This window comes from Hypanus sabinus, chromosome 15 (assembly GCF_030144855.1).
Source record: "Hypanus sabinus isolate sHypSab1 chromosome 15, sHypSab1.hap1, whole genome shotgun sequence".
Lineage (NCBI taxonomy): Eukaryota > Metazoa > Chordata > Chondrichthyes > Myliobatiformes > Dasyatidae > Hypanus > Hypanus sabinus.
Genome location: NC_082720.1, coordinates 11,034,384 through 11,062,322, shown reverse-complemented (window position 1 = coordinate 11,062,322; position 27,939 = coordinate 11,034,384). Strand labels below are relative to the sequence as shown.

At 38.2% G+C, this 27,939-nt stretch overlaps 2 protein-coding genes across 7 annotated transcripts in view; one reads left to right on the top strand and one right to left on the bottom strand.

Moving 5' to 3' along the window:
• LOC132405730 (transcription factor SOX-30-like) overlaps positions 1–1,415 on the bottom strand; it is a 70,040-nt gene extending 68,625 nt beyond the window's left edge. Inside the window, exon 1 of the mRNA XM_059990766.1 lies at positions 927–1,415. Coding sequence (XP_059846749.1) covers positions 927–1,415 — 489 coding nt within the window. The remainder of the gene's footprint in view (positions 1–926) is intronic.
• On the top strand, positions 896–25,617 carry thg1l (tRNA-histidine guanylyltransferase 1-like). Of its 6 annotated transcripts, none has more exons than XM_059989991.1 (8): positions 896–1,032; positions 1,139–1,322; positions 14,622–14,865; positions 17,071–17,247; positions 18,637–18,806; positions 21,214–21,302; positions 22,817–22,924; positions 25,071–25,617. In XM_059989991.1, the coding sequence occupies exons 3-8, from the start codon at positions 14,630–14,632 to the stop codon at positions 25,230–25,232; spliced, it is 942 nt and encodes a 313-aa protein (XP_059845974.1). In that variant the 5' UTR covers positions 896–1,032; positions 1,139–1,322; positions 14,622–14,629; the 3' UTR covers positions 25,233–25,617. The 6 variants fall into 6 exon arrangements, with proteins under 6 accessions (XP_059845974.1, XP_059845972.1, XP_059845973.1 ...); XM_059989990.1 differs by lacking the exon at positions 1,139–1,322 and adding an exon at positions 8,026–8,109 and having other exon boundaries at positions 979–1,096; XM_059989989.1 differs by lacking the exon at positions 1,139–1,322 and having other exon boundaries at positions 953–1,096.
• The last annotated feature ends 2,322 nt before the right edge of the window (positions 25,618–27,939 follow it).

Sequence of the window (27,939 nt, the reverse complement as noted above, 5' to 3'; positions counted from 1 at the left end):
ACCCAAATGCACTTTGTATCTACAGCCTTGGTACATAATTGATTTACTTTTTCTATTGTCCTGGGACAAGGGTATATAAAAATAAAACGTGTTAAATCCTAGTGCACAAAATCTAAAAAATAACTATTCTGTAATAACGTATGACTGAAATGCAAAATATAAAGTGGCCACTTGACTTAAAAAAATGGGTTGAGACCATCCACCAAGTCTTGACAACTTTTCAGGTGACTCTCATCCCCTGATGACACCATCAAATATTAAGTTTACAGATTATTATTTCATATAATAGCAGAAGAAAGGCCAAATGTTGTATTGGGCACCAAAGGATTGAGGTGAGATGGCTGGAGCAAAATTGCCCCATTTTACCCTCATTTCTTTTTAAAGGATTAAGTTTTGTGTTTGCCAAGTTTGTCAGTGCTATTTCACCTGCAATGTCTTTTCTCTGCCACCCCTTTTACCTGGATTGCTTTATTCGGAGATGCCTCCATTGTGATCATTATTTTATTGTGATCTCAGTCAATGGGATCCTTCTTCACTCAACACTCACTCGCCCTTTTATTAAAGTTTGTTTCGTTAGTAACAAACGGATCGAACTTTTTTGAAAAATCATTGGCCCAGCACGTGTCTCGCAGCAGCGTCACAGTCCGGAGGGCGAGTGACGTTGCGATGAGGGGGCGGGGCCCCTGCCGATTACGCAACAAAGAGGTTGGGCCACCGGGTGGTGGGCGTCACCGCCTGGGTTACTGGGTTCTGCGAGCTCGAGGGAGAAAATTAATATTATTGACGGAATGGAGCGAAAAGACACGGTTTTAAACAGCATATGGAAGAAAAATAAATAATTATTAAATAATTCAATTTTACGAGTTAATTTATTGGTGTTTGCGCCTATATAATTTGTTTGCGTATGTTTCGTGGGATGATTGTACCCTCTGTGAGCGTGGTTCCGCCCATAGCGGCCGCGCGCTGCGTGGGGCCTGCGCGTGATTCCGATCGCGGCGCACGGAGCTCGCGTCCTGCCGCGTCCCGGGGGAGGTGAGAGCGGCGCCGGGAGCGGGAGGGCCGCGGTAAGCCGGGATACGGAGAGTTGTGCTGTCAGGTAAATCCGCGCTGATCTGATCAGCTTTCCCTCTCCATGCAGGGTCTCGCCCCGAAACTTTGAAAGCTGTTACCCACCCAATGGATGCAGTTCGGCCCACTGAGTTACTCCGGCAGGTTTCGGTCCCCCGCTGGCAGAGGCGATACAAAATGAAACCAACCCTCCAGGCGTTCCCACTAGAGATGGTTTCAGGACACCTTGTTTTGTTTACAGTTGTAAATACCTGGTGGGCACTGGTTCCTGTTTGCCAATTTGTTACATTCTTACAGTGGGTCAAAAGAATAAAGTGTTTTTGTTGCCGTAGTGTTACTATTCTCATCTTGACTGGTGTCGTGCAGAATTTCCGTCAGTTTTATTCCCTGCGGCCTCGTTCAGCCATCACACTTACGGATATCACAGTGTATTGAGGTCGGAGTAGCTAACAGTAGAAGTGAGCTGTATGTGTAAGGGAACTGAGTTTGGTGACAGTGGATGGGAGTTCTCCAGAGTTGATGAGGTCAGTGAGGTCAAAATTTTTATACCGTGCGTCGGGCTAGAATAAGGGAGTGCAGAATAAAGTGTAAAAGCTACCGAGAGAAGTGCAATGTAGGTAAAAGGTGAAGTGTAAGATCATAACGAGGGTCAAGAGATCTTATTGCACAAAAGCTCCATTCAAGAGTCTGGCAACAGTGCCCTTGAGCTTGGTGGTACGTGCTTTCAGGCTTTTGTATAAATAGTTATTTGCATAGGCCTGCTTCTGTATTGTATAACTACACTGCCCATACAAAGGACTCTTCTTCCCCCCCCCCCTCCGAAGTTCGTTTTATTGTTTTACAATATTGAATCACAGTGGATTTAATTTGTCTTTTTTGACACTGATCAACAGAAAAAGACTGGTGTTAAAGTGATCTAAATTAATTACTGATATAAAGCACAAATTAATTGATTGCGTAAGTATTCACCCCTTTCAAGTCTGTCTTTAGTGGATTTATTGTGGCAGCAATTACAGCCTTGAGTCTGTGTGGATAGGTATCTATCAGCCCTGTGCAGATCTGGACATTTGCTATTTTTATCTATTTGTCTTTACAAAACTACTCAAGCTCCATTAGGTTGCATGAGAACCATGAGTGAACAGCTTTTTTCAAGTCCAGCCATAAATTCTCAATTGGATTGAGGTCTAGACTCTGACTTAGCAACTACAGGACATTAACTTTGTTGCTTTAAGCCATTCCTGGATAGCTTTGGCTTTATGTTTAGGGTCATTGTCTTGTTGGAAAACAAATCTCCCAAGTTGCAGCCCTCTTGCAGAATGAATCAGGATTTCCCTGTATTTTGCTGCATTCATTTTACCTTCTACCGTCACAAGCCTGCTGCACTGAAGCATCCCCATAGCATGATGGTGTGTTTTTGATGTGTGGTGTTTGGCTTGTGTTAAACATCTGATGACCAAAAAGCTCAATTTTGGTTTTATCGTCCCCAGACCCTCCTTCCAGCTGACTTCAGAGTCTCCCATGTGCCTGCTGGCAAACTCTAGCTGAGATTTCATGTGCATTTTCTTCAACAGTGGCTCTCCTGTAAAGCTACAACTGGTGAACTACCTGAGCAACAGTTGTATGTGCAGTGTCTCCCATCTCAGCCACTGAAGCTTGTAATTCCTCCAGAGTTGTTATAGGTCTCTTTCCCTCTTGCATGGTCACTCAGTTTTTGAGGATGACCTGTTCTAGATGGATTTACAGCTGTGCCATATTCTTTCCATTCCTTAATAATTGACTTAACTGTACTCCAAGGGATATTCAGTGTCTTCAAAGATTTTTTTGCATCCATCTCCTGACTTTTCAGAGTTGCTTGGCGATATAACTCCCAGAAATTTAAATGATCCAACCCTTTCTAATTCAATCCCATACATCCTTAACTTCTTCCCTACTTCAATTCTTTTCCTAGTGGAAAAATACAGTTTGAGTTTTTTCCATTGAAAATCTACATCCCCAATCAGAACCCCACTCTACCACTTCATCAATTGCTCCTTGTAGTTTCCTGATTATATGCTCCATGGTCCTGCCTCTTTTCCACAAGGCCCCATCATCTGCAAACAGTGACCTACCTATAGCCACTGGTACCTTTGTGAAGACATCATTGATCATAATGATAAAAAGTAACGGGCTAATCTCACTACCCTGAGGTGTGCCATTTCCTACTATGTACTGTTTTGATAATTCTGATCCAATCCGAACTTGAATTTTTCTACCAAACAAAAAATCTTTAATCCAATTAAAAACTCTCCCCCCAAACCCCATCTTGTGCAGTTTAATAATCCTTCCTTCCACATCATAACACAGGCTTTTTCAATGTCAAAAAACACTGCAGCTACTGATTCTTTATTTGTCTGGACCTTTCTTATTTCAGTCTCTAACCTTATCACTGAGTCCATGGAATTCCTTCTCTTCCTAAAACCACTGATAACTTGCCAGCATTCCTCTCTTCTCAAGATCATATGATAACCTTTCAGTTATCATCCTTTCCATTACCTTACATATATTTGATGTTAGTGCTATTGGCCTGTAGCTAGTAGGTTTTGACGGATCCTTGCTGGGTTTCCTTATTGGAATTACTACTGCTTCTTTCCATGCACTTGGTAATCTTCCCTCCTCCCACACTCTGTTATAAAAATGCAATAACTTCAAGAGCACTCCTTCTCCTAGATTTTTTAGCATAACATAGCATATTAGATCTTTCCCTGGGGAGGTTGGTCTTGATCTCTTTATTGCTCTCACCATTTCTGCCAAGTAAATGGATCATCAATTATATCATCTGTTTCTTTCCTCCTGTTTAACACACCTGGGTATTGACTCATTGTTCTTTCCCTTCTCCTTCTCCCTTCTTCAGACAAATTTTCTGAACTATGTATCTTCACAAATGACTTGGCCATGATCTCAGCCTTATCCCTGCTGGAGACTGCTGTTTCCTCCTCAGATATCATTACTGGATACTCCCAATCCCTTCTATCTCCCCCCATCTTCTTAATCATTCCCCATACCTCTCCCACAGGCATTGTTCTTCCTATTTTGTTGCAAAAACTCCTCCAACTTGCCCTTTTAGCGACTTTTCTCACTACTGCCTGTGCCTTCTTATATTGAATCAAATGCTGCATATTATGAGTTCTTTTAACTAGCCTGAATGCTCTATTTCTGTTTTATACTGGCTGACAACATTCCTCTGTCCACCATGGCAGTAGTTTTCTATTCATCCTATTTTTACTCCTGGGTATAGATCCTTCTGCTACCATAATAATTGCTGAAGTCACCTGACTGTTTAATTCATCTATATCTCCAGAAATGTCAATCTTTGTCAATGCTTCTTCACTTAACTTCTGGAACTTACCCCAATCTGCTTTTCCAAACACCCACTTTGGGACTCCCCCACCTGGTCTTATTTCAACTCTTTCACCCACTGAACATAAAACTGGGTAGTGATCACTGCCTACTGTTGAAGCAGTCCAAACTCCCCAGTTAATGATGCCAGCCAAGACATTAGACACTAACGTAATATCTAATACCGACTCAGTTCCTGTTATGTTTATCCTTGTTCCTCTACCATCATTCATACATACCAAATCCCTTTCTTCCATCAAATTTTCAATTACCGTTCCATTTGAATCTAATCGGATCCCCCCATATTGTGCTGTGAGCATTGAAATAGGCACACCACACTACTTTGACTGTTTTGTCCTTGTATCCTTAATAGGCTGTCCAAATCCAACCTTTTACATGGATTGTAGTAGTTAATTATAACCACTCCCTCCCCTCTCTCCCATATTTCCACCACTATGTATTCCTGATTGTCTCCTTTTTCCAGTACTCTATACGGTATTCCTTGCTTGATTAACATAGCACAACGTCCTCCTCCCCCTAGATTTCTATCTTTCCTTATTGTATACCCATGTACCACAAAGTCTAAAGCTGGTTTCAACCAAGTTTCCTGAATACACACTACATCCGGTTTTACAACCATTTCCTTAATAAAGTCCTTAAATTCCTGGCCATTGGCCAGTAAACTCCTTGCGTTCCATCACAAAAGAATGACCATAATGAGTACTAACCAACCTATGACACTTCCTGGCTTAACTGATTAGTGAGGTTCTCCTTCAGTTCTTCCCATGTCAGTCCTACTAACCCTAAATGGTTTACTGCTGCTTTGACCACCAGCTGAATTTTGTCACTTTTTGACTTTATCTCTGCCGTACTATTAATGACTCCTGCAATGAATGTTACTAGAGCTTTTTTTCCCACATAAATCCTGTCATTTACTCTTCGCTGCATCTCTTGCATCCCTATTGCTCTCTATTATTAGGAGCATCATTCTGTTCTCTTGACATTCTTACAGCTTCTGCTTAAGTGCTCTTTCTTTTCACTCTTATTTCTTGAATTTTATTCTCCCATCTCATAACCTCACACCCACTATATGCCACATTATGAGCTCCTCCACAATTACAGCATTTTGGTTGCACTCCTGTTCCACAACATCTAGCACATCTCCTCTGCCTTTTACAGTTTTTAGCTATGTGTCCAAACCTTTGACAATTATAGCACCTCAGTGGCTTTGGCACATATACCCTTACTGGGTAACTCATGAAACCCAGGAACACTTTCCTTAGAACTCTTTCTTCTTCAAATTCAATCAATACTGTTTCACTTTCCTTTTTCATTCCCTCCTTGGTTATTTTCAGTCTTAGAACATTAATTACTTTTCCCCCTTTGATATTCCTCTTCAACTCTTCCATGTTTATACTCATTGGTACACCCGTGATCACTCCTTTACAACCACCATTTCGTGCTCCCACCCTCCCTGTATATTCCACCTTGCATTTTCCTATCTCTTTTAGCTTGAGTGCTTTCTCAAGTTGTTCCTCATTCGCACATCTTACCAATAGATTGCCATCATTAAGGACTTTTGCAAATACTATTTCCCCTATCTTATTTGCTAGAGTTGTTGTTAGCACAAACAGGTTAATTTTCTTCATGTGTCCTTGTGCCTTCTCATTAAACCTAATTCTGACAATACCTCCTCTCTGAACTTGTTCATCTTCCTCACTTCCCTTTGTCTCAGTTTTCATTCATCCATCCCCTCACTATTTCCTTATTCCCTTTATTTCTCCCTTCACAATAATCCATTTCTCCCCAGCTGCCTACCTCTGATCCCAAATCCCTATCCTTCTCCACTCTCTTTCCCTCAGCCCCTCCTCTTGCCTTGTCTGCCATTACCAGACCCAGGCAACCCCCTCCCAGCAATTCCCACTCCTTCCCCACTCTCTTTCCCTCAACAAGTTCCAAATCACTTTCACACATGCACCAACTCCGAACCCAGCTCCAGCCAGACCCACCGCAGCAGCAGTTGGACCTGCTAGCTACTGGTGTATTTTTACTCCAATCAATTGAAACATCTTTATTGCACACAGGTGATCCCCATTTAACTAATTGTGTGATTTCTAAAACCGGCTGGCTGCGCCAGTGATGATTGTGTATGTCATATTAAAGGGGTGCAATCAATTTTTTTTGTTTTATATTTGTAATTAATTTAGATCACTTTGTATAGATCTGTTTTCACTTTGACAGAAAAGAGTCTTTTTCTGTTGATTAGTGTTAAAAAAAGCCAAATTAAATCCACTGTGATTCAATGTTGTAAAACTATAAAACTTGAAAACTTCCAAAAGGGGGAGGGTTGAATACGTTTCCTGGGCACTGTATATAATACTATGAGTGGAAAACTGCTTTGACCCTTCTGCACCTTGCCCTCCCCCCTACTGAGCTACTTATTCATCTGGCTAATGTCAAACCCCAGCTGATTTATTTTAATGAACAACAGACAACGCTGAAGTGAAAAAATCATCCACTCCTTTGCTGTCCAGAAGCCACTCCTAACACCATATCAGCACATCATTGTACCAAGTACTGTCTATTGTCTGTGCTTCTTCCTGTAGATGCTGCCTGGCCTGCTGCGTTCCACCAGCATTTTGTGTGGGTTGCTTGAATTTCCAGCATCTGCAGATTTCCTCGTGACAGCGAGTCAAAATCGATTGGGAGGGGGAAAAATCTTGTACACGCCTACGCACTTACGCGCTTATGTACACGCATGCACACAACTGCCTGCACAAGGCTTCACGGTCATGGTAGTCTTTCTCGGGGTAAACACACGTATAAAGTGGATGTCTTTTTTTCGTAAAACCTCTTTGGTGAGCAAAAACAGATACTAAAATAGGTTTTTTATAACAGCGAGCTGTCATAAAGCAAACGTTTGAAAAATGGTGGCCACCTGTATCTCAGACTGCCAAGGCAATAGGTTAAAGATATCGGTGAACATTCCAGCCAGTTGACAGCACAGGTCTTTAGTACTCAGCCAGGTACCTCATCTGGGGTGGATGCTTTCTGTGGGTTCATTCTCCTGAACAATGCTCTGGCATGGGCTTCGGAGACTAAAATCACAGGGTTATTGGGGGCTGTGGGAGTTTGTCCATGTTTTGACAAGTGTTGAGCTCATCTGGAGTGAAGTCTTGTCGTCACTAATGTCACTTGTTTCACTTAGTAAGAGATAATATTCGTCTTGTTGAGTGTTTCCAGCATTTTCTTTTATTTTGTATTTCCATAATCTGTAGGTTTTTTTTTTGTTTTTATTGCTTGATTTGCGACAAAGAATCTTTCAGTGATTGTTTTTCATTTTTATTCGTGGCATGGTTTCCAGTCTTCATGTTTGGTATAAAAGAAATTACATCTTGTAATCAATTTATTCCACAAATAATGATTGGCCAGTAAATGAGTCATCATCTTCCTTTGAAATAAGGGTTTGTCAGTCTAATTTTTCATGGGTGGAAGCATGTTTAAGAGGGTCCATGATTGCATCTCATCTGTTGTCCCTGAAGAAATTACTGTTCCAGTTTACTCTGTTCTCTTTATATGTAGATCACTTTCGTTTCCTGTTCAATGACATTAAACAAAACTGTGTGTTTTAAGAAATTAGCGGGGGTGGAGTTTCAAGATGGCGATGTAAGCATCTGCCTTTTAGGCGCTCTTTATTTTTTCAACTATAATCACCCTTTAATTAGATCTTTTCGAACTTAATCATATGAGTTGCTACCTTTGATTAACCCTTTTTTCCTAAAATAATATTTGATCTAATCTTGTCGAACCTAAAATGGCTACAAGTAAGAAATCGGCTAAGGATCCTGTATCCATCGACGCAATTTCTGGTCTTTTGGACACTAAACTGGATGCTAAACTGGATACTAAACTGGCGGGTCTGGAAGGCAGACTAGAAGGTAAATTGGACAGTAAACTGTTAAATTTGGAAAGGAGGATTACTTCGAAAATATCCGATCTTGAAGGAGTTGTTAAATCGCTTGAAACTAAGTTTCAGTCGCAGGCGTTAGAGGTTCAGCAGCTTGGAAATAAGATCACGACTCTTGAACAATCAATTTGTGAAAAAGCACGTACAATTGAAGTGTTAGAGAAGAAGATAGAGTCGACTGCTAAAACTTTAGATCAGTATAAGTTTAAAATTACTGATCTTGAAAATCGTTCTCGCAGACAGAATTTGCGCATCATCGGAATTCCCGAAAAAGTTGAGTCCGGTGATTTAACTGAATTTTTCTCTAAATTACTGTGGGAAATTTTCGGTGGTGAAGGTTTGAAAAATGAACCTGTTATCGACCGCGCTCATAGAGTTGCGAGGTTTTCGTCTGTGCCTGATAAACCACGAGCGGTGATTGTTCGCCTTCATTATCCTCGTGAGAAAGAGCTTCTAATTCGGTTAGCTCGTAAAAAAGGTATGATCTCCTACAAAAATTACTCATTTCGAATTGTTGAGGACTATTCGTATGAAGTAATGAAAGCCAGGATCGCTTTTAAACCAGTGATGGCAGAGATTCATTCGATTGGATTTAAACAAGCTTTAATGTATCCAGCGAAGCTTAGAATTGTGCTGCCCGACAACAGTCTACACTTTTTTAACACTCCTGAAGAAGCGAAGAAATTTGTTGAAGAATATCGATCCTCTAGTGCAACTTGAACTATGAGTTACATTGAAGATTTTTTTTTGGAGAGAGGATGCCATTTCATTTTAAGTTTTAACCCTGGAAGTTGGGTTATAACTTTTTATTTTGGGTTATAGGTCTGGGTTTTTTTTTTACTACTATTATTATTGCTTATAGATGCTGTTTTAATTTTTATAATATCCTTTTTTATACACGTTTGTATTTTGTAATCATGAATTATTTTTTTAAAATGTCGTTTCTTCTTCCCATAAGTCTTTACTTTTTATAAGCGTTTATTTGCTTGCCTGTATTTAGAAATGGAACAAAGGTTTTGAATTCTTTTTTTTTAGTCTTTTTTTTTATATATGTTATAGTGTCTATTAAATCTTTTTTTTAAAAAAAAATTCTATTTTGATAACTTTTTTGATTGCTGAATTTATATTCATATTTTGTAATATGGCTTTCTCAAAATGTCGTTTCTTCTTCCCATAAGTCTTGGCTTGTGAAACGTCATCTTTGTATCTGAACATGGAATTTCTTTTTTAAAGGTGTATTACATTTTTAAACTTTAATGTTCATTTTTTTTTATTAATGATTTTTCTGGTTTTACTATTTTGGTTTTTTTTCTTGACTTGACTGATGTGTGTGTGTATGTGTATGTATGTATATATATGTAGGTATATATATATTTTTTTGCAACTCTATATTTTAATTAGGGTGTTATATAGTTTTTTCTTAAAAAAATTTTCTTATGGAGCTGCCATCTTGAAATGGGGGTAATATTAGTATTAGTTTATGTGCCTGCCGCTTGGCTTTCTTTCAAAGGGTGGGGGGAGGGGGGAGGGATCTTTTTTCACGCTTTTGCTTTTTATTTTTTTGCTTTTAGTTTATGGGCTGACTTTAAATTGTTAATATTGTTGAGGTGTCAGGATCTCCGGTTGCTCCTGAATCAATTTTCCTTCTTCCTAAATTGTGGGTTATGTGTCTTTTTAACCTTTTATGATACACACAATTAATATTGGTATGATGGATAAATCTATTAACTTTATCTCGTGGAATACTAATGGTTTAAATCATCCGATTAAACGTAAAAAAATATTTAAAGTATTCCATAGATTGAACGCTAATATTATTTTTGCACAGGAGACCCATATTAGGAGGGAGGATAATCAACGTTTTTTTAGGTTCTGGAAAGGACAACAATTTCACTCAAATTGTACCGCTAAAATTAGGGGTGTGTCTATTTTTATAGACGCCTCAATTTCGTTTACACATTATGAAATTATTTCGGATCCACAGGGTAGATTTTTGTTGATAACTGGTTCACTTTTTAATCGGAAAGTTGTTTTAGTTAATATTTATGCTCCAAACTTTGATTGTCCTGAATTTTTTAAACGTTTATTTACTTCTCTTCCTAACTTGAATGAATATATGTTGATTATGGGTGGAGACTTTAATTGTTGTTTGAATCCTTCGATGGATAGATCTAAACCTATTCGAACTCTTCCGAATAGATCAGCTTTACTTATTGATTCTTTTATGGTTGATTCTGGAATTACTGAAATATGGCGGTTTTTGAACCCTAAAGATAAAGAATTTTCATTTTTTTCACATGTTTATCATAGTTATTCTAGAATTGATTATTTCCTTATTGATCATCGTTTATTAACAGATGTTATTGATTGTAAATACGATTCTATTGCTATTTCGGATCATGCGCCTTTGAAGTTATCTATCAAGATTCCGGACTCTTCTTTCAATACTAGATCTTGGAGACTTAATGCTACTTTGCTTCAAGATCCAGAATTTATTACCTTCATAAAACAACAAATTGACTTATTTTTTTCAACAAACTATAATGAAGAGATTGATAAAGGAATACTTTGGGACTCTTTCAAGGCTTTTATTCGTGGACAAATTATTTCATATTCCGCTGGTAAAAGAAAACAAAGATATTCAGATATAGCTTTATTGGTGGATAAAATTAAAGAAATTGATAAGATTTATTCCGTTACTCCTACCAAAGAACTTTATAAGAAGAGAGTTGAGCTTCAAATGGAACATAGTTTATTATTATCTTCTTCAATTGAGAATCAATTAATTAAGACTAGGGCTCAATTTTATATTCGTAGTGATCGAACTGGTAAATTGTTAGCTAATCAATTAAAAGCTATTTCGACTAAGCGACAAATTATTAAAATTCGTAAACAAGACGGTAATTTAACTACTGATTATAAAGAAATCAATAACACTTTTCAAGATTTTTATAAATCTTTATATCAATCAGAATTTGACGGTGACCGGTTTACGATGGATAATTTTTTTAATAACTTGAATATTCCTAAACTGATAGATGAAGATTGTAGCTTGCTTGATGCTCCTATTTCTATGGATGAAATAAGAGAGGTTATCTCATCAATGAATTCAGGGAAAGCTCCTGGTCCCGATGGTTTTATTGTAGAATTTTTTAAAACTTTTTCTTTATTGCTTTCTCCTTGGCTATGTGAAATCTTTAATGATGCGTTTGTTAAGAAGAGACTACCTCAATCGTTTTATGAAGCTACTATCTCTCTAATTCTTAAAAAAGATAAAGATCCTACTTTATGTGCATCTTATCGCCCTATTTCATTATTAAATGTAGACTCTAAGATTCTTACAAAAATTTTAGCCATTAGATTAGAAAAGGTATTACCACAGATTATTTCAGAAGATCAAACTGGTTTTATTAGGAATCGGTATTCCTTTTTTAATATTAGAAAATTGATTAACATAATTTATACTTCATCACCTACAACCCCAGAATGTGTTATCTCATTAGATGCTGAAAAAGCCTTTGATAGAGTGGAATGGACATATTTATTTAATGCATTGAGAAACTTTAATTTTAGTCTTAATTTTATATCATGGATTAAATTAATATATTATAAACCTGTTGCTTCTGTTCTTACAAATAATTATAGATCCTCTTTTTTTCAATTATCTCGTGGTACGAGACAAGGTTGTCCTTTAAGTCCTTTATTATTTAATATTGCATTAGAACCTTTAGCTATTGCTATTCGTGAGTCTCCTAATATTTTTGGTATTACCCGTAATGAGAAGTTATACAAATTATCGCTTTATGCTGATGATTTGTTGTTATATATTTCTAATCCTAGTAGGTCTATTCCTGCTATTTTATCCTTGTTGGCTCAATTTGGTAGCTTTTCCGGTTATAAGCTAAACTTAGATAAGAGTGAGTTATTCCCTTTAAACGCGCAAACCTTATTGAGTGATAGGATGCCATTTAAAGTTGTTACTGATAACTTTATCTATTTAGGTATAAAAATCACCAAGAAATATAAAGATTTATTTGCACTGAATTTTTTACCTATGCTTCATCAAATTCAACAACTTACTACAAGATGGTCTCCCTTATTTTTATCATTAGTTGGTCGGATTAATGCTATTAAAATGATGATTTTACCGAAATTTTTATATTTATTCCAAGCTTTACCAATTTTTATTCCTAAATCTTTTTTTGATAATATTGATTCAAAAATTTCCTCATTTGTGTGGTAAAATAAAAATCCTAGGTTAAGCAAACGGCAATTACAAAAGTCTAAAAAAGATGGTGGTCTAGCTTTACCTAACTTTAGATTTTATTATTGGGCGAATAATATTCGTAACCTAATGTACTGGAAACTAGATTTGGATTCACCTGTGTGCCCACAGTGGGTAAATTTGGAATGTAGTGAGGTTAAGGGATATTCTATATTTTCCGTTCTTGGTTCTCTTCTTCCTATTGATTTAGTCAAATTCAATAAACAGATATCTAACCCTGTTGTTAAACATACACTACGAATTTGGTTTCAATTTCGTAAATTCTTTAATCTGAAAAACTTTGCTCTGGACAGCCCTATTTTATGTAATTTTTTTTTCAAACCTTCATTGACAGATCAAGCTTTTAGTATATGGAAAAGGAAAGGTATAAAATGTTTTCGTGATCTTTTTTTTGAAGGTACTTTGATGTCTTTTGATCAACTATCCAACAAATTTGAATTACCTAAATCTAATTTTTTTAGATACTTACAAATTAGAAATTTCTTACATAAAATTCTTCCGTCTTTTCCTAATTCAACTCCATCGGATTTTTCAGATTTGATTTTTACTTTTAATCCTTGTCAGAAGGGATTAGTAGCTTTTATTTATAACATGATTATGAAGATACAGCCAGAAATATCGGATAGAATTAGACAAGAATGGGAAAAAGAACTTCGATGTAATATATCAACAGATAAATGGGAAAAAATTTTACAAATGGTTAATTCCTCTTCTATTTGTGCTAAACATGCTTTAATACAATTTAAAATTGTACATAGAGCTTATATGTCTAAAGATAAGCTTGCCCGATTTTACTCGCATATTAATCCTCAATGTGACAGATGTCACTTAGAAGTGGCTTCATTGACTCACATGTTTTGGACATGTCCCACTTCACATAACTATTGGAAGGACATTTTTGATGTCATTTCCTCAGTATGGAATATCGATTTACAACCCCATTTTATTACTGCTATTTTCGGTATACCAAATGAAGATGGCAATCAGCTTTCCCCTTCAATCAGACGAATGATTGCCTTTGTAACATTAATTGCCAGAAGGTCTATATTACAAAACTGGAAAGAAGTAAATCCTCCTACTACATTTCAGTGGTTCTCCCAAACCATTTCTTATTTGAGTTTGGAAAAAATCAGAAGCACTATCTTTGATTCTTCAATTAAATTTGAAGAAACCTGGGGACCATTTATTCGACACTTTCATATGAATTAATTTGGCCTATTTCAGATCCTTTTCTCTACTTATCCTTGTTCAGGTATGGAGTTCCGGAGTTCTTTTCTTGACACCTTTATATATTTATAAAGTGCTATTATTGCCCATGTTAGTTTAGTTTAGTATTTTTTTTTCAATATATATTTTTTCTCATATATAATTTCAATTTTTTTTTCTTTTTTCGATGATTATTTTTGTTTTTTTTTCATATATATTTATATAGACTTGATTGATTTATGTACCTTTTGTCGATTGATGTTTAATAGGATATTATTATCCTATTACTAATGTAATTTCAAGTTTATTGAATTTGTAATCTGTTCATTATTATGTGTTGTTTTTTTTATATATGAAATTTAATAAAAAGATTGAAAAAGAAAGAAAGAAGAAATTAGCATGTCTCACCTCTATGTGTAAAGGAAAGGGTTTGGTATTCCAAATAAGATGCATAGTTTACATTCCACTCCCCCCCCTCCCCCCGCCCCCCAACCCCAATTTGGAGAAAGTGTCAGCTTGTCAAAATAACTAAATTGGAATGTAGGACTTGATGCACATGCAATTATAGACCCAGACATGCAGGCTGTTATTTTAGGTGAAACATTAGGTATGTTGTTTATTGTTGTGGAAAGCACTGTATACAAATTGCTTGGTGTTGCAACTGAACAAAATTAAACTTGAAACTTTGTCTCAGAGACTGACAATAACTTTGTTATTCAGGATGCCTAATGCTGTATAGTTCATCCGTGGGTCGACTATCAAGAGCTGCTGTTCAAGTTGGTCTTTCCAGGTGTTGTAGGAGAACCAGCGAAGTTAAACATTTTTTCCTTAAGGTTATTCCTCCAACTACATGCAGAACAATGGCTAAAAGTAAATTTGAATATGTTCGTAACTTTGAAGCAGATGATACTTGTCTACAAAACTGTTGGGTTGTGGTTCGACTAGATGGCCGAAATTTTCACAAGTGAGTAGACAGCAAATATTTGTACAATAGATGTTGCTAAACTGTAGTTAAAATCCTCAAATGCATTTAGGATTTGTGTAATCCATGAATTCAACTGTTTTAGTAAACTGTTGTTTATAACCTATCTTGCATCTAGTCCTGTCAGCCATCAATGCGTGCTGGCATTGACTCTTGGTTATTTAGCCTTTGGGACTGTCCCACTATTCCATGCCAGCATCTGTACTAGGTTTTAAACCACAAGAATTATTATGGAATACAGGGAAGTGTGGAAATTTGTCTCTGAATACTTGTAGTAAACCATTAAGATGTAGGGCATCAGGTCAAAGGATTTATTACACAGAAATGGATCATTCTGTCCATGTGAATGTGTATGCTCATTCATCCCTATACAACTATTCTTACCTAAATTTTTCAGTGTAACCCCATTTCCCCTTCTACCTCTTATAATTGTTCAGCTTTTTCTTAAATGGATTTATGCTATTCCCTTCAACCACTCCATGTTCCCAAGTTATTTATTTCCAATACTTTTTGGGTAAAGTTTCTCCTGAATTCCCTATTGATGGAATTCTTCTCCACGTTCAAATAATCTCTCTGTATCTACTCTATATGAATATTTCATAATTTTAAAGACCTTCACTTGGTCACTCTCCAGCTTTTTCTCAGGATGAATGGCTCAATCTGTTCATTCCTTCTGGCTACGTATTGCCATCATTTCTGTTATCACCTCTGCACACTCCACAGAGCCTCTGTAGTCTTTATATAACATTGCACTGCATATACTGCACAGTACATTTCATTGACTAACCCAAGTTCATGATGGGTTTAACACAAGTTCAATTTGCTGGGATTAACTTATTAATCCCTCATTAATTTTCTCATTTTCATTAGACCGTTTTGGTTATCTATAATTTATTTTGTTTCTCTTGTCTTCTGAACAGCAGGTGTAAAATTTAACTTTTTGTCATTTGTGTTTCCCATAATTCCCACCTGTATCTGCCTGTAAACAGTAGACTTCTGTTGTTCTTTTTCTGTGATACCAACGTGTAAAATTCTTGCATTTTGTTTAATTTTTCATGCCAATTTCTATTTTTTCCTTTATTAATCTCTTAGTCATCTGCGAATAAAAGAAAATTTATCCTGACATCCAGGCTAATGACTCTTCGGAATATATAATTTTCTTTTAAGCTGAAGCAATACTTCTCTAATAATTCCTAGACATTTCTGGTGGAGTTCTTGTTTCTTAAAAATGCTTGAACTATTCTCAATGTATGCAGTTACTTATTTCCCAGTCTAGTCCAGTCAATCTGATTGGCTCTGTTTAATTTTAAGACTCAAGACATAACCACATCGCTCTCAGTCAACATTGGTAAACTGGTTTATAATTGTCACAGGCATTGAAATACAGTGGAAAAACATTAATCAGCTTGCTATTTTATACAGTTCATTTAATCACCTCAGTGCATTGAGGTAGTACAAAGGGAAATGGTAATAGAATGCAGAATAAAATGATACAGAAAAAGTGCTGTGTTAGCAAGTAAGTAATAAGGTGCCATAGTGAGGTAGTTTGAGGTTTGAGGGGACAAGGCAACTGTTCAATAGTCTGATAACAGTAGGTTAGAAGCTTTCCTTGAGCCTGTTGTTTCTATCATATTTGGATCACTCTTCCCCAGAGAATATTTTAACATAAGATTACCAATTAATTCTTATTGCACAATACTGACATCTAAATAAGATGTCACCTAGCTTGTTCTCTTTAAGTTGCTATCCCCATTTACTTGCTGTGGCATGGTAGCATAGTCATTAGCACAATGCTTTACAGTACCAGTGACCTGGGTTCATTTCCTGCCACTGCCTTTAAGAAGTTTGTATGTTCTTTCTGTGGCTGCTTGGGTTTCCTCCAGGTGCTTCAGTTTCCTCCCATGGTCCCAAGATATACCGGTTGGTAGGTTGATTGGTCATTGTAAATTGTCCTGTGACAATTTGGTCAGCACTCCAAACCTCGAGCAATTATTTTGGTAACCCATCTTTGAGATTATTTTGTTCCCGAATTAGTGCTTCTCTTTTTGTGCTTGGAATAGTTCCAAACATTTTGCAGCCTTAATAAATGTGTTTACATTGTATATTCATTCTAGTGTGTGAACAGGGTTATCGCGGTTTCAAGAACCCAGTATTTTAGCAGTTCTTGTATTTATTTTATGATTACAGATTTGCAGATCGGCATGGTTTTAAAAAGCCCAATGATGAGCGAGCCCTTCATTTGATGACAAAGTGCGCAACGACTGTCATGGAAGAACTGAATGACATTGTAATTGCATATGGCCAAAGTGATGAATATAGCTTTGTCTTCAAAAAGAGAAGTAACTGGTTCAAGAGAAGAGCAAGGTGCAATTTGCAGAGAGGCTGGGAGCTAACCTGGCTTTGTTCACAGCATCAAAAAAAGTTAATCGGATCCCAAGTGTTAAAAGTGAAAAATAATACATCTTTATCAAATCCAAGTTCCAAAAACAGGAGGGGAAACTTGAGAGATGAGAGCTTTTTCTAGGGAGATTAAAGGGATCTGATGGTATTCATTATTAAGTTTTTGATGAACTCGGTGAGGAAAAGTTTCTATGAGTTAACAACTTAGTAAGTAGAAGACACAACTTTTAAGATTTTCCTGTTGAAAAGCAGGAATTATAAGAAGTGGGATAAGCAAACCTCTTAGGTTGTTTGCCATTCAGTTAGTTCATTACTGGTTCATTTGTTAATTCCATTGACCTACCTTAGATCTGTATTCCTTTTAGTCCCCAGTAATGAATTTATTTTCAATATACCTTGAACTTCAACAGTATTTTTGAAGGATGGAGTTCAGTATATCTGAACTGTTATCTATGTACAAATGCATCCATGAACAGCTATCTTAAATTTTATCTGTTTTCATCTTCCCTGATCAAGATTATAGAGTAGAACAAGAGAAACTGAAATCATTTAATCATCCTTTTTAAAACCTAATCTCATCCCTTCACCTGTTTAGGGATATGAGGCTGATTTGTTTTATAACTTCACCTTTCCGGCTCCTCTGTTGCCACCAAATACTTTGACAGTTGAGATAAAATTAATGGACTGATGGGTTGTTTCCCTTATACTAAAATTACCTCTTTGAAGTTATTTTAGAATGCTTGATGGACAATGCTATGTGAATTGGGTTGTGATAGGACATGCACTTCATGATGCAGGATTAAATGAATTAGACTTTTACTAATTACTATGTTACCCTGATCCTCATTCAAGTGATTCTGAACCATTGAACCAAGCCAACCACCCTTAATAATTAGGCATCCTGTTTCCTAGCACAAATTACTGTGCTCCCTAGCAACTGGTTTCTCTCTCAACTTTGAGAGAAACTGAACCCACAAAAACAGGATGTAGATAACTCTGCATAAGGCAGGCATCTAACTCGGGATCTGTTTGATTCAATTTGCGTTGTATCTGAACCATGGACTGATTGGCTTAGTGATTCAAGGAGATGCTTATAGTCCACAAATCTCCTCCCAGAAGCTCCATATCTTCTGTACCTTTGTCTCTCATTTACTTCTCTAAGTACCTCTAATTCATCAGTGTGTGGCACGTTTCACATGCTAATCACATTTGATTACTAAGGCTATATATTAGGTTACTGAAACCCTAGGTCTATCTATTCATTTTAAAGAACTTAATGTTAACTAAAAATGGTCATACAGTGACTAAAAGTTATTTATGTGTGATTAATTTACCTCTCCTCTCTTCCAACAGCAAATACATAAGCCACGTGGTCTCCCAGTTTTCTTCCAGCTTTGTTTTCTACTGGAAAGATTTCTTTAAAGATGAGCCTCTCTTATTTCCACCTGGGTTTGATGGGAGAGTTGTTCTGTATCCCAGCAACCAGAATCTCCGCGACTACCTAAGCTGGAGACAGGCTGACTGTAAGAAACAGACTGTTTTCTATTTGTAGTTTAATGTGTATTTTTTTTAATGCTTCTCAATCTCTGGTTCAACAATTTAAGGCTAAATATATTTTGGACCATTCTAAAATACTGTCACTCCCTAGTGTCTGAAAGGACCTTACAAAATATATTCTCTTCCTTTTCTTTCCAGTCCTGATGAAGGGTCTCAGTCAGAAATGTTGATGGGTTACTCTTTTTCATAGATGCTGTCTGGCCTGCTGGGCTCTGCCATCATTTTGTATGTGTGTTACTTTGTAAATATATAGCACAGCAGTGAGACAAACCCTCTGGGTTGCCATTGTTCATGTGAGCCATGAATAGAGCTTGTGAATGAATTAACTGGCATAGTAGTTCTATTTTATGGTGAGTGGGGACATTGACTTGTGCATATGGCTGTGTGTGTGTGTGTGTGTGTGATGAATACAGGATGTCTGAGACAACTTGCCTTTACAATAATGCTGTGTTGCATTTGGAGTTGGCCAGTTTAGTCCCCTAATTGCAGGCCCAACAGACAAGACATGACAGTAGGAGACTTTTTTTGTTTTGTTTTTAAGATCATGTGTCAGTTTCAGCAAGACCAAGGAATTGATTTTGGAATTCAGGAAGGGGAAGTCAAGAGAACATGCTCCAGTTTTCATTGAGTAGTTAACATGGAAAGCATGAGCAGCTTTAAGCTCTGGATATCAGCATCACAGAGGATCTGTCCTGGTCTCAACACATTGATGCAATCATGAAGGGATGCCGTTTGCTGTACTTTGTTAGGAGTTTGAGGAGATTTATTATGTCCATAAGACAGAGATGCACAATTAGGCCATTTGACCATTGAGTTTGCTGCACCATTGAATCGTATCTGATCCTCTTTTTGCCTCGTCAATCCCACTCCCTGTAACCTTTGATGCTGTGTCCAATCAAGAACCTATCAAGCACCCAGTACACTCAACAACCCAGCCTCCACAGTTGCCGATGGTAATAAATACCACAACTTCACCACCCTCTGGCGAAAGAAATTTCTCTGTATCTGTTTTATTTGGAAACCCCTCAATCCTGAGGCTGTGCTCTCTTGTCCTAGACTTTCCCACCATGGGAAACATCCTTTCCACAACTGTAGTGTAGGCCTTTCAACATTCGAAAGGTTTCAATGAGATACTCTCTCATCCTTCTAAATTCCAGTGAGTACAGATCCAGAGCCATCAAGCATTCCTCGTATGATAACCCTTTCATTCCCGGAATCATCCTTATAAACCACCTGTGAACCCTCCCCAATGACAGCACATGTCTTCTTAGGTGAGGAGCCCAGAACTGTTCACAATACTCAAATGTGAGCCCTCACCAGTGCCTTGTAAAGCCTCAGCATCAGATCCCTGCTCTTGTATTCTAGACCTCTTGAAATGAATACAAATAATTGCATTTGTCTCCTCACCAATGACTCTACCTGCAAGTCCCAAGTCCATTTGCATCTCAGATTTTTGAATTTTCTCCCCATTTAGAAAATAGACTGCACATTTGTTTCTACTAACAAAGTGCATGACCATGCATTTTCCAACGTTGTATTTTATTTGCCACTCTCAACTTAATGTAAGGCCTTCTGCAGTCTATCTGTTTCCTCAACACTACCTGCCCCTCCACCAATCTTCATATCATCTGCAAACGTCAACAAAGCCATCTATTCCATCATCTAAATCATTGATATACAGCATAAAAAGAAGTGGTCCCTACACCAAAGCCTGTGGAACACTACTAGTCACAGGCAGCCAACCAGAAATTATTCCCAGTCGCTGTCTCCTACCAGTCAACCACCATGGACTGGCAGATTTCTCAAGATGTGTGGTGGAAAGCACTCTGGTTACATTACACCCTGGTATGGGGGCTCCAATGCACAGAATTGCAAGAAGCTTCAGTTCATCACAGGCACAGCACTCCCCACCCACCATCAGGACATCTTCAAGAGGTGGTGCCTCGAGAAGGTGGTGTCCATCATTTAACACCTTCAGCATTCTCGTTACTGCCATCAGTGAGGAAGACCCACACTTAGCTATTCAGAAACGGCTTTTTCTCCTCTGCCATCAGATTTTAGAACAGTCAACAAACACTACCTCATTATTTTTTTTTGCACTGTTTATTCATAGCAATTTTATGTCTCTGCATTATATCGATGCTGCAAAACAATAAATTTCACATCATGTAGGACATATAAATTTAATGCTGAAGTGAACTTAATTGTAAAATTGTTAAATTTGCTTCCAGTTGGTAGGATTTTGGTCCCTTAGCACTATTCAGTGGAGAGCTTGTAGGTTCCTTAGTTGAACTTTTTGCTATGTGTTCTTTGCAAAGCTGCATAATTTCTGTTTTTACATAGAATTCAATTAATACTCACTTTCATTAATAGGTCACATCAATAATCTTTATAACACAACGTTCTGGGCCCTTGTGCAGCAAGGTGGTTTGTCTAATAGTGAAGCTGAAGTGAGGCTGAAGGTATGTATTCTAACTCGTGCCGTCATTTGGCTATACATTTATGTATACATTTCAAATTCTGGGCTTGATAATTTCCTGCAAGTTTGCTTATTTGGCAAAGTTCTTTCCATTGTTATTAGCTCCAGGATTAAATGGTCCTACTTGGTTGGTTCTGAGCTTCTGATTGCAACTCCAATACCTTGATAGCCATTTAAGCTATGGACCTGTTGGTTCAAAGTTCCTCCCAGCACCTATTTGGCGCATCAAGTAGTGACCTTGCCATTTCTTTAGCGTTTGTCTGTTTTACAAGGCGGAGTTGTAGCTCGATGCTCAGCCTAGCACAGATGTTAAGCATACAAGGAGCCAGCTGGATTCAAACCCAGGATCTCCTGTGCCGAAGTCCATTTGCCATACCACCAGCATAGACACAGGACCTGCTGGACTGGAATTAAATAGTTCAAGTATTTGTGAATCTCTGACATTAACAAATATTCAAAATACTTGAAAAATTGCATTATCAAATCCTTTTCAGAACTAATTTCTCTAGAATAAATACACTTAGCTTAAAGCAGGTAAATTATTTGAATCTGTCCCTCCCCATTGAACTGTTGCTAAGCCTCCACCAGATCTAAATCAGTCCAGTCTTAGCAGGCAGATTCCTCACCCTTTTCTATCCAAACAATCTTGCCAATGAAGACCCAATCTATCATACTGTGGTGCTTCCACACCATCAGAGTGACTCACTGGCATTTGCTTTGTGGAGCAAAATCTTATGACATGGAGCTTTGGATCATCTGTCAGTTTAAGTCTTTGTTCCACTTGTACTCTAACTTCTCGGTCCTTGGTTTCATGGGAATAGTTGTAGAGTCATTGTTAGCTTGAACAATAGTGGCCCATCTTTTCATTAGGAATGTTGCTTTGAGCATAATTTCAGATAATGAACCTGTTAATCACCCTTGTACTTTCCCTTTATCAGCCTTTTGTAAACTTGTTTCATAACTCTTCCCTTTATTCTTGAACCAAAATTTTAAAATAGTCTTATCCTTCTATTTCCTGTGCATGTAAAATATTATAAATATATTTTCAGTTGTGATGAATGGCCTGAATTGTTAACTTCCCTCTTCCTCCATGTTGCTGCCTGGCCTGCTGTGTAGATGGGATATTTTCTTTCTAATTTTCCATTTGTAGTATTTTACTTTGGTACGATCTTGTTTTCAGAGCAAAATAATATGTTCCCTTGGTGTTGCAAAAGACTGCAAATGTTGGAATCTGGAGAGAGACAGGAAACACAGAAATGGTTCAGAAACATCAACTGCCCATTTCTCTTAGATCCTGCCTGATCTACTGAGTTCTTTAAGCAGTTTTTTTTGTTGCCCTTCCCTCTTTGACAGCACCTTGCTCTTTATTTATCATGACCAAAAGCAGCTTGTTTTCATTTGTAGGATTCAGTTCTGCAAAAGGATTGTTACCAGAAGTAATTGATATGTATGAAGTTTTTTTTTAAATGTAATGTGAACTTTTTTTTCTGTGTACAGGGCACTGTTGCAGGAGACAAAAATGAGATTTTGTTTTCGGAGTTCAGTATTAATTATAATACCGAGCCTGAAATGTTTAGGAAAGGAACTGTACTGATATGGCAAAAGGTGAGGACTGTAGTATAAACTTGGAATATCAACCATATTGCCATTCCAACATTGGCTGTTGGCTGTTTATCCTATTTGTAAGATCAAAGAAATTGGTGAAATTTATTTTTTTGTTTGTTAATCACTTGTAAGGCTCTGGGTTTAGAATATTTGAAACTTTCCATTGCACTCCTAACAAAAAAAAAAATCTACTTCTGCTACTGTGAATATCATTCTACAGCCTTTAAAGTTCACTGCTAACTGTTCTGGCTTCTTGCATTGGATTATGTACTGGAGCTCCATAAATCCAGCAGAGGAAATGTGCAAAAGGTGAATGGACATGCTCTGTATAATTTGTTTCTTTAAAACAAACGTCATTGGCAGAGAACATATTGCACCACTGGATAAGAGCATGGATAATCTTTGTTTAACTCTGCTTTCCCCAAAACCTTGTGATTCTCCTTTCAGAAGCTACAACTCTAGGCTGTGAATGATAGAGACTTGGAGACCTTGAATCAAGAAGAAATTTCTTCTCAAATTGGGCAACTCCTTATGTTGAGCTATATTGCCCCATTGCCCACCCACCCCAACTCCCCCTACCTCAATTCCTAGATTCTCGTTTATAGTCCCATTTTAAAAAAAATAAATCTAAATTACCTCACGTTAATGTTCCACAATCAGTCTGATATTGTATACAAATTACTTGTGTATATGGTGCCAAAACTTGCACAGAAAAATTTTGAATTACCTTGAGGACAGAAGACATGTCACAAACACCAATGTGTTGTTTTATTTTCTTGCGTAAGCTCTAACTTTTACAATATAGGTGGGGATTTGCTGTATGGAAATGGGCTGCAGCATTTCATACTTTAAAATAGTGATTTTGCTTCTAAGATAGTCAATTAAACTATAAAATTGAAGAATTCTAATCATTGTGAGGGTCTTCTCTTTAAGTTACCAGTGTAAGAAATAGTCTACCAAGGCTGTAGGTTGAGTATCAGAGTTTTCCTTCCAGACAGTTTGTCTGGCAAGGCTAACTAGATCCATCTACCCGAGTTTGGAATCAAGAGTCGGCCTTCTCCTTGGCATGCTGCCAGCCTAGACTATTGAACCCAACCTGCCCATCCAGTTATAATGCTGGACACAGACGCCTCATGAAGGCATTGCTATCACAGGAGAGGCCATATGTGAATAACCTCCAGCCTGGTCTTGTGGCAATCACTACACCTGGAAAGGAGAGGCTATGGGAGGCGCTTCGCCTTTCTTAAGTGAGCAGGACGTCCAGCCCAGGAGTCCATCGCCCCCATGTAAGATAGCAAGCACATACAAATGATCAGTCTCACAAATAAATACGTCCAAAACCCTGAGATCATAAATGTTGTAGCAAGCACGTACAAAATATTAGTCGCACAAAAAAATATACATAGTCCAAGACTGAGTCCATTAACATAGCAATCTGCTGTCGAACACAATACAGCTTGTCTTCTGCCGAACGAACACTGGGGGCAGCACTGACTGCAGCATGGATGCTGTGAAGAGGTGACATCACTGCTTGAGGCCTCATCCTTGATATGACCGAGGCCATGCAGCCCCCCTGCCACCCACCAATAAACCAGTGAATCAGACTTGCAGCATTCCACATTAACAATTTCCAGCAGGGTCTTGTGAACACAACAAAATTGACCAAGATGATCACTTGCTATTAGACTGCCCACCACCTTCACACACTGACTCATCTGCTTCTGTTGCAGGCAGCAGCGCAATTTGTATAAAATCCAGATCCTTCAGTTTCTCCACCATCAAGCAACTTGCTTAATGTCCAGCAGGGTCCTGTGATCATAGATGTATTTTAAAAAGGGCAATAATACTTCTGTTTGACCCACTATTGCCACACTCTTACCAGCTGCTTTCAGTTGTTGGAAGTTGCAAATTGACAGTCCTTACAGTGAATTCATAAAGTGAAATTTATCTTTATGTAGGACAATCTTGTTGGATATAAATAATCTTTGTTTGTGTTACATATTAAACATTGTATTACATATTTGGGATGAAATTCAGACATTATATGTTTGCAAAACTAAAAGTTTTACCATTGCTAAAGAAAATGCATGTTTTTTCCCCAACTTAATTTTATTTTGATGTTTTTCTTCCCCTCCCCCCCCCCAAGGTTGAAGAAGCTACTGATAAACTGATCATAACTCCTGCTACACCTGAGGGGAGAAATGTCGTGGTTAAAAGGACTCGCAATAAAGTTCTCCCGTTACATGTAGATATCATTGGAGATGGATTTTGGGAAGAACATTTGGAGATCCTTGCTGAGAATAGCTAGACTGAAAGCTTTGCTTCCCATAACTCTTGAAGTTTATTCACAAGTACTGTACTGATGCCATGGGTATCTTGCGCAGGTGGTCATTTTTAGTATTAATCTGCTACATTTTTGGAAAGGAGGGTGCATCCTAACACAGCCTGCTTCCAACATTGACATGTGGAACTTCAATGAAGTACACTGGGTGGTATGCAAGCAGAAATAGGAATCCCTCTTTGGCTAATAAATGAATGCTAAGCATAAGTATTTTTGGAAGAGACTGCAAAATGTGGGATGGTATCCTGATTTCAGTTACAGTTGAATGTATAGATATCCTCTTAATGTTTTACCATTTCACTGCAGATGTTTTGACAATTTTCATTAAAATAAGTCGTTTTGTATCGTGAAAGTTGGTTAACTATTTTAAGTATGATTTTTAGTATGCAGAATTAGTTAAAACTGTCTGATCTCAAACTGGACATTTGGAGCTGGCTTATCTATTTCACAGTTTAAAAAATGACAGGGCCTTGTTTTAACATTTTGCAAAGATCAATTTAAACCATTCTCTCCTGTACAGCCCTCCATTTTTCTATCATTCATGCGCTTATTTAAGTGTTTCTTAAATGCTCCTAATGTATCTAGCTCTGCTAACAACCATGTTAGAGCATTCCACACACACAGCACTCTGTGTATTTAAAAAGAAATTACTTCTGACATTTCCCCCCCCCCCCCCCACCTTACTTTCCTTCCATCAGCCTTAAAATTATGTTCCTTTGTATTAGTAATTTCCACCCTGGCTATCCACTAACTATCTTATTATATGTTCACCTCTATCAAGCCAACTTCCCCCTGCCCCTCTCCAAATAGAAAAGCCCTAGCCCATTCAACCCATCTTCATAAGACATGCCCTCTAGTCCAGATAGGAATCCTGGTGAGGCCACAGATTCGGGCCTCTGTCATTTCATCCTTCACTGGATCTATGCCTTCAACCACTAGATTTTCTCCTTTGTCCAGGAAGGATCAGAAGATTAGGCATCTCCAGACTGTGACCCCTACGCCCTCCCACTCAGCCATCAACTCCTAATCTTGGATCTCACTGACTCCAAATCTGGTTCTGATGAACCTGGATATCTCTGGAACCTATTTGTAGCAGCAATTATTGATCCAAATCAAAACAAAGAAATTGCTGCCAGCCTGTGACTCCAGATGGAGTTGTTATACATGTATGACTCACTCTAAGCTCCAATGATCATTCCAAAGAGTCAAATCCTTTATCCTTCATTAACAAATATACAACCTTGAAGTGGTCAGCAGATATGACTTCCATGGTTCCAAGCCTCAAAATGCTAAGAAATAAGCAAGAATACAAAACTTAATTCCCTTTTGTTTTACCACACCCCCACTAATGTGACTAGTTACCATAATAGACACAATAAATGCAGTACAGGATATGTGGCTCCTACACCACTGTTGCTAACTCCAGTTCCAATGACCCGGGTCATCTCCCAAACACTATTATGTGGCCTCAACTGCCTTCAGTTCCAGGCCAAAAGCTTTCACACTGCCACTGAGTTCCTAGTCTCTACTCCCCAAACCAGGGCTCTCAGGCTCCCCCATCAATTCAGTCCTCAGACTCCATCTTCCTCCCTAACTTCCCTGTACAATGGTAATGTTGCAGCTTTGCAGGATCCTGGTCAGACCCACTTGGAGTACTGTGCTCAGTTCTGGTCACCTCACTACAGGAAGGATGTGGAAACTTTAGAAAGGGTTCAGAAGAGATCTACAAGGATGTTGCCTGGATTGGGGAGCATGCTTTACGAGAATAGGTTGAGTGAACCCGGCCCACAGAGGATGCGAGGTGACCTGATAGGTGTTTAAGATGATGAGAGGCGTTGATCGTGTGGATCAGAGGCTTTTTCCCAGGGCTGAAACAGCTAACACAAGAGGGCACAATTTTAAGGTGCTTGGAAGTAGGTTCGGAGGAGATGTCAGGGGCAAGTTTTTTCTTAATATACAGAAGGTGGTGAGTGCACGGAATGGGCTGCCAGCGACGGTGGTGGAGGCGGATACCATAGGGTGTTTTAAGAGTCTGCTGGATAGGTACACGGAACTTAGAAAAATAGAGGACTTTGAGCAACCCTAGGTAATTTTTAAAGTAAGTACATGTTTGGCACAGCATCGTGGGCCGACAGGCCTGTATTGTGTAGGTTTTCTATGTAACCCAACCCTCCCTCTTCCCTGAAGCCTCCAACACTCTTCTCTTCCTCGCTTTCCCCCGCCCCCAATCCCAGCAGTAATCCCTGCTGCATCTTCACCGTTCTCTCTGACTTTCACTTTCCCCTCTTTGAGTGGAGTGTTCTGTCCTCAGCAAGGGCCTTACCTTTTTTCAGCTTTACCTACATCTCAGTGAGTTCAGCACCCACCACAATGCAGAACTCTTCTGTTGCCTGCTTCTCCTAGCCTACTTCTTTGGCAAGAATTCTCCAACCCATACCAATGACCCCTTCTTCCATCTCCAATCCCTTCCTCTTCTTTGACACCTGGCTCTGGTCTTCTACCTGCTGCAGATCTTTTAATCTCTAATTACCAACAAGGCATCAACTGTCTTGACTTCAGCATTCCTCTTTCCGCATCAAAACTAAGCTCCCCATCGAACCTGCACACAGAGAAGTTGTTTTGACCCCTACTTTGCTGAGGCCAGATAGCAACTCTCAGGCTACGTCCACACTAC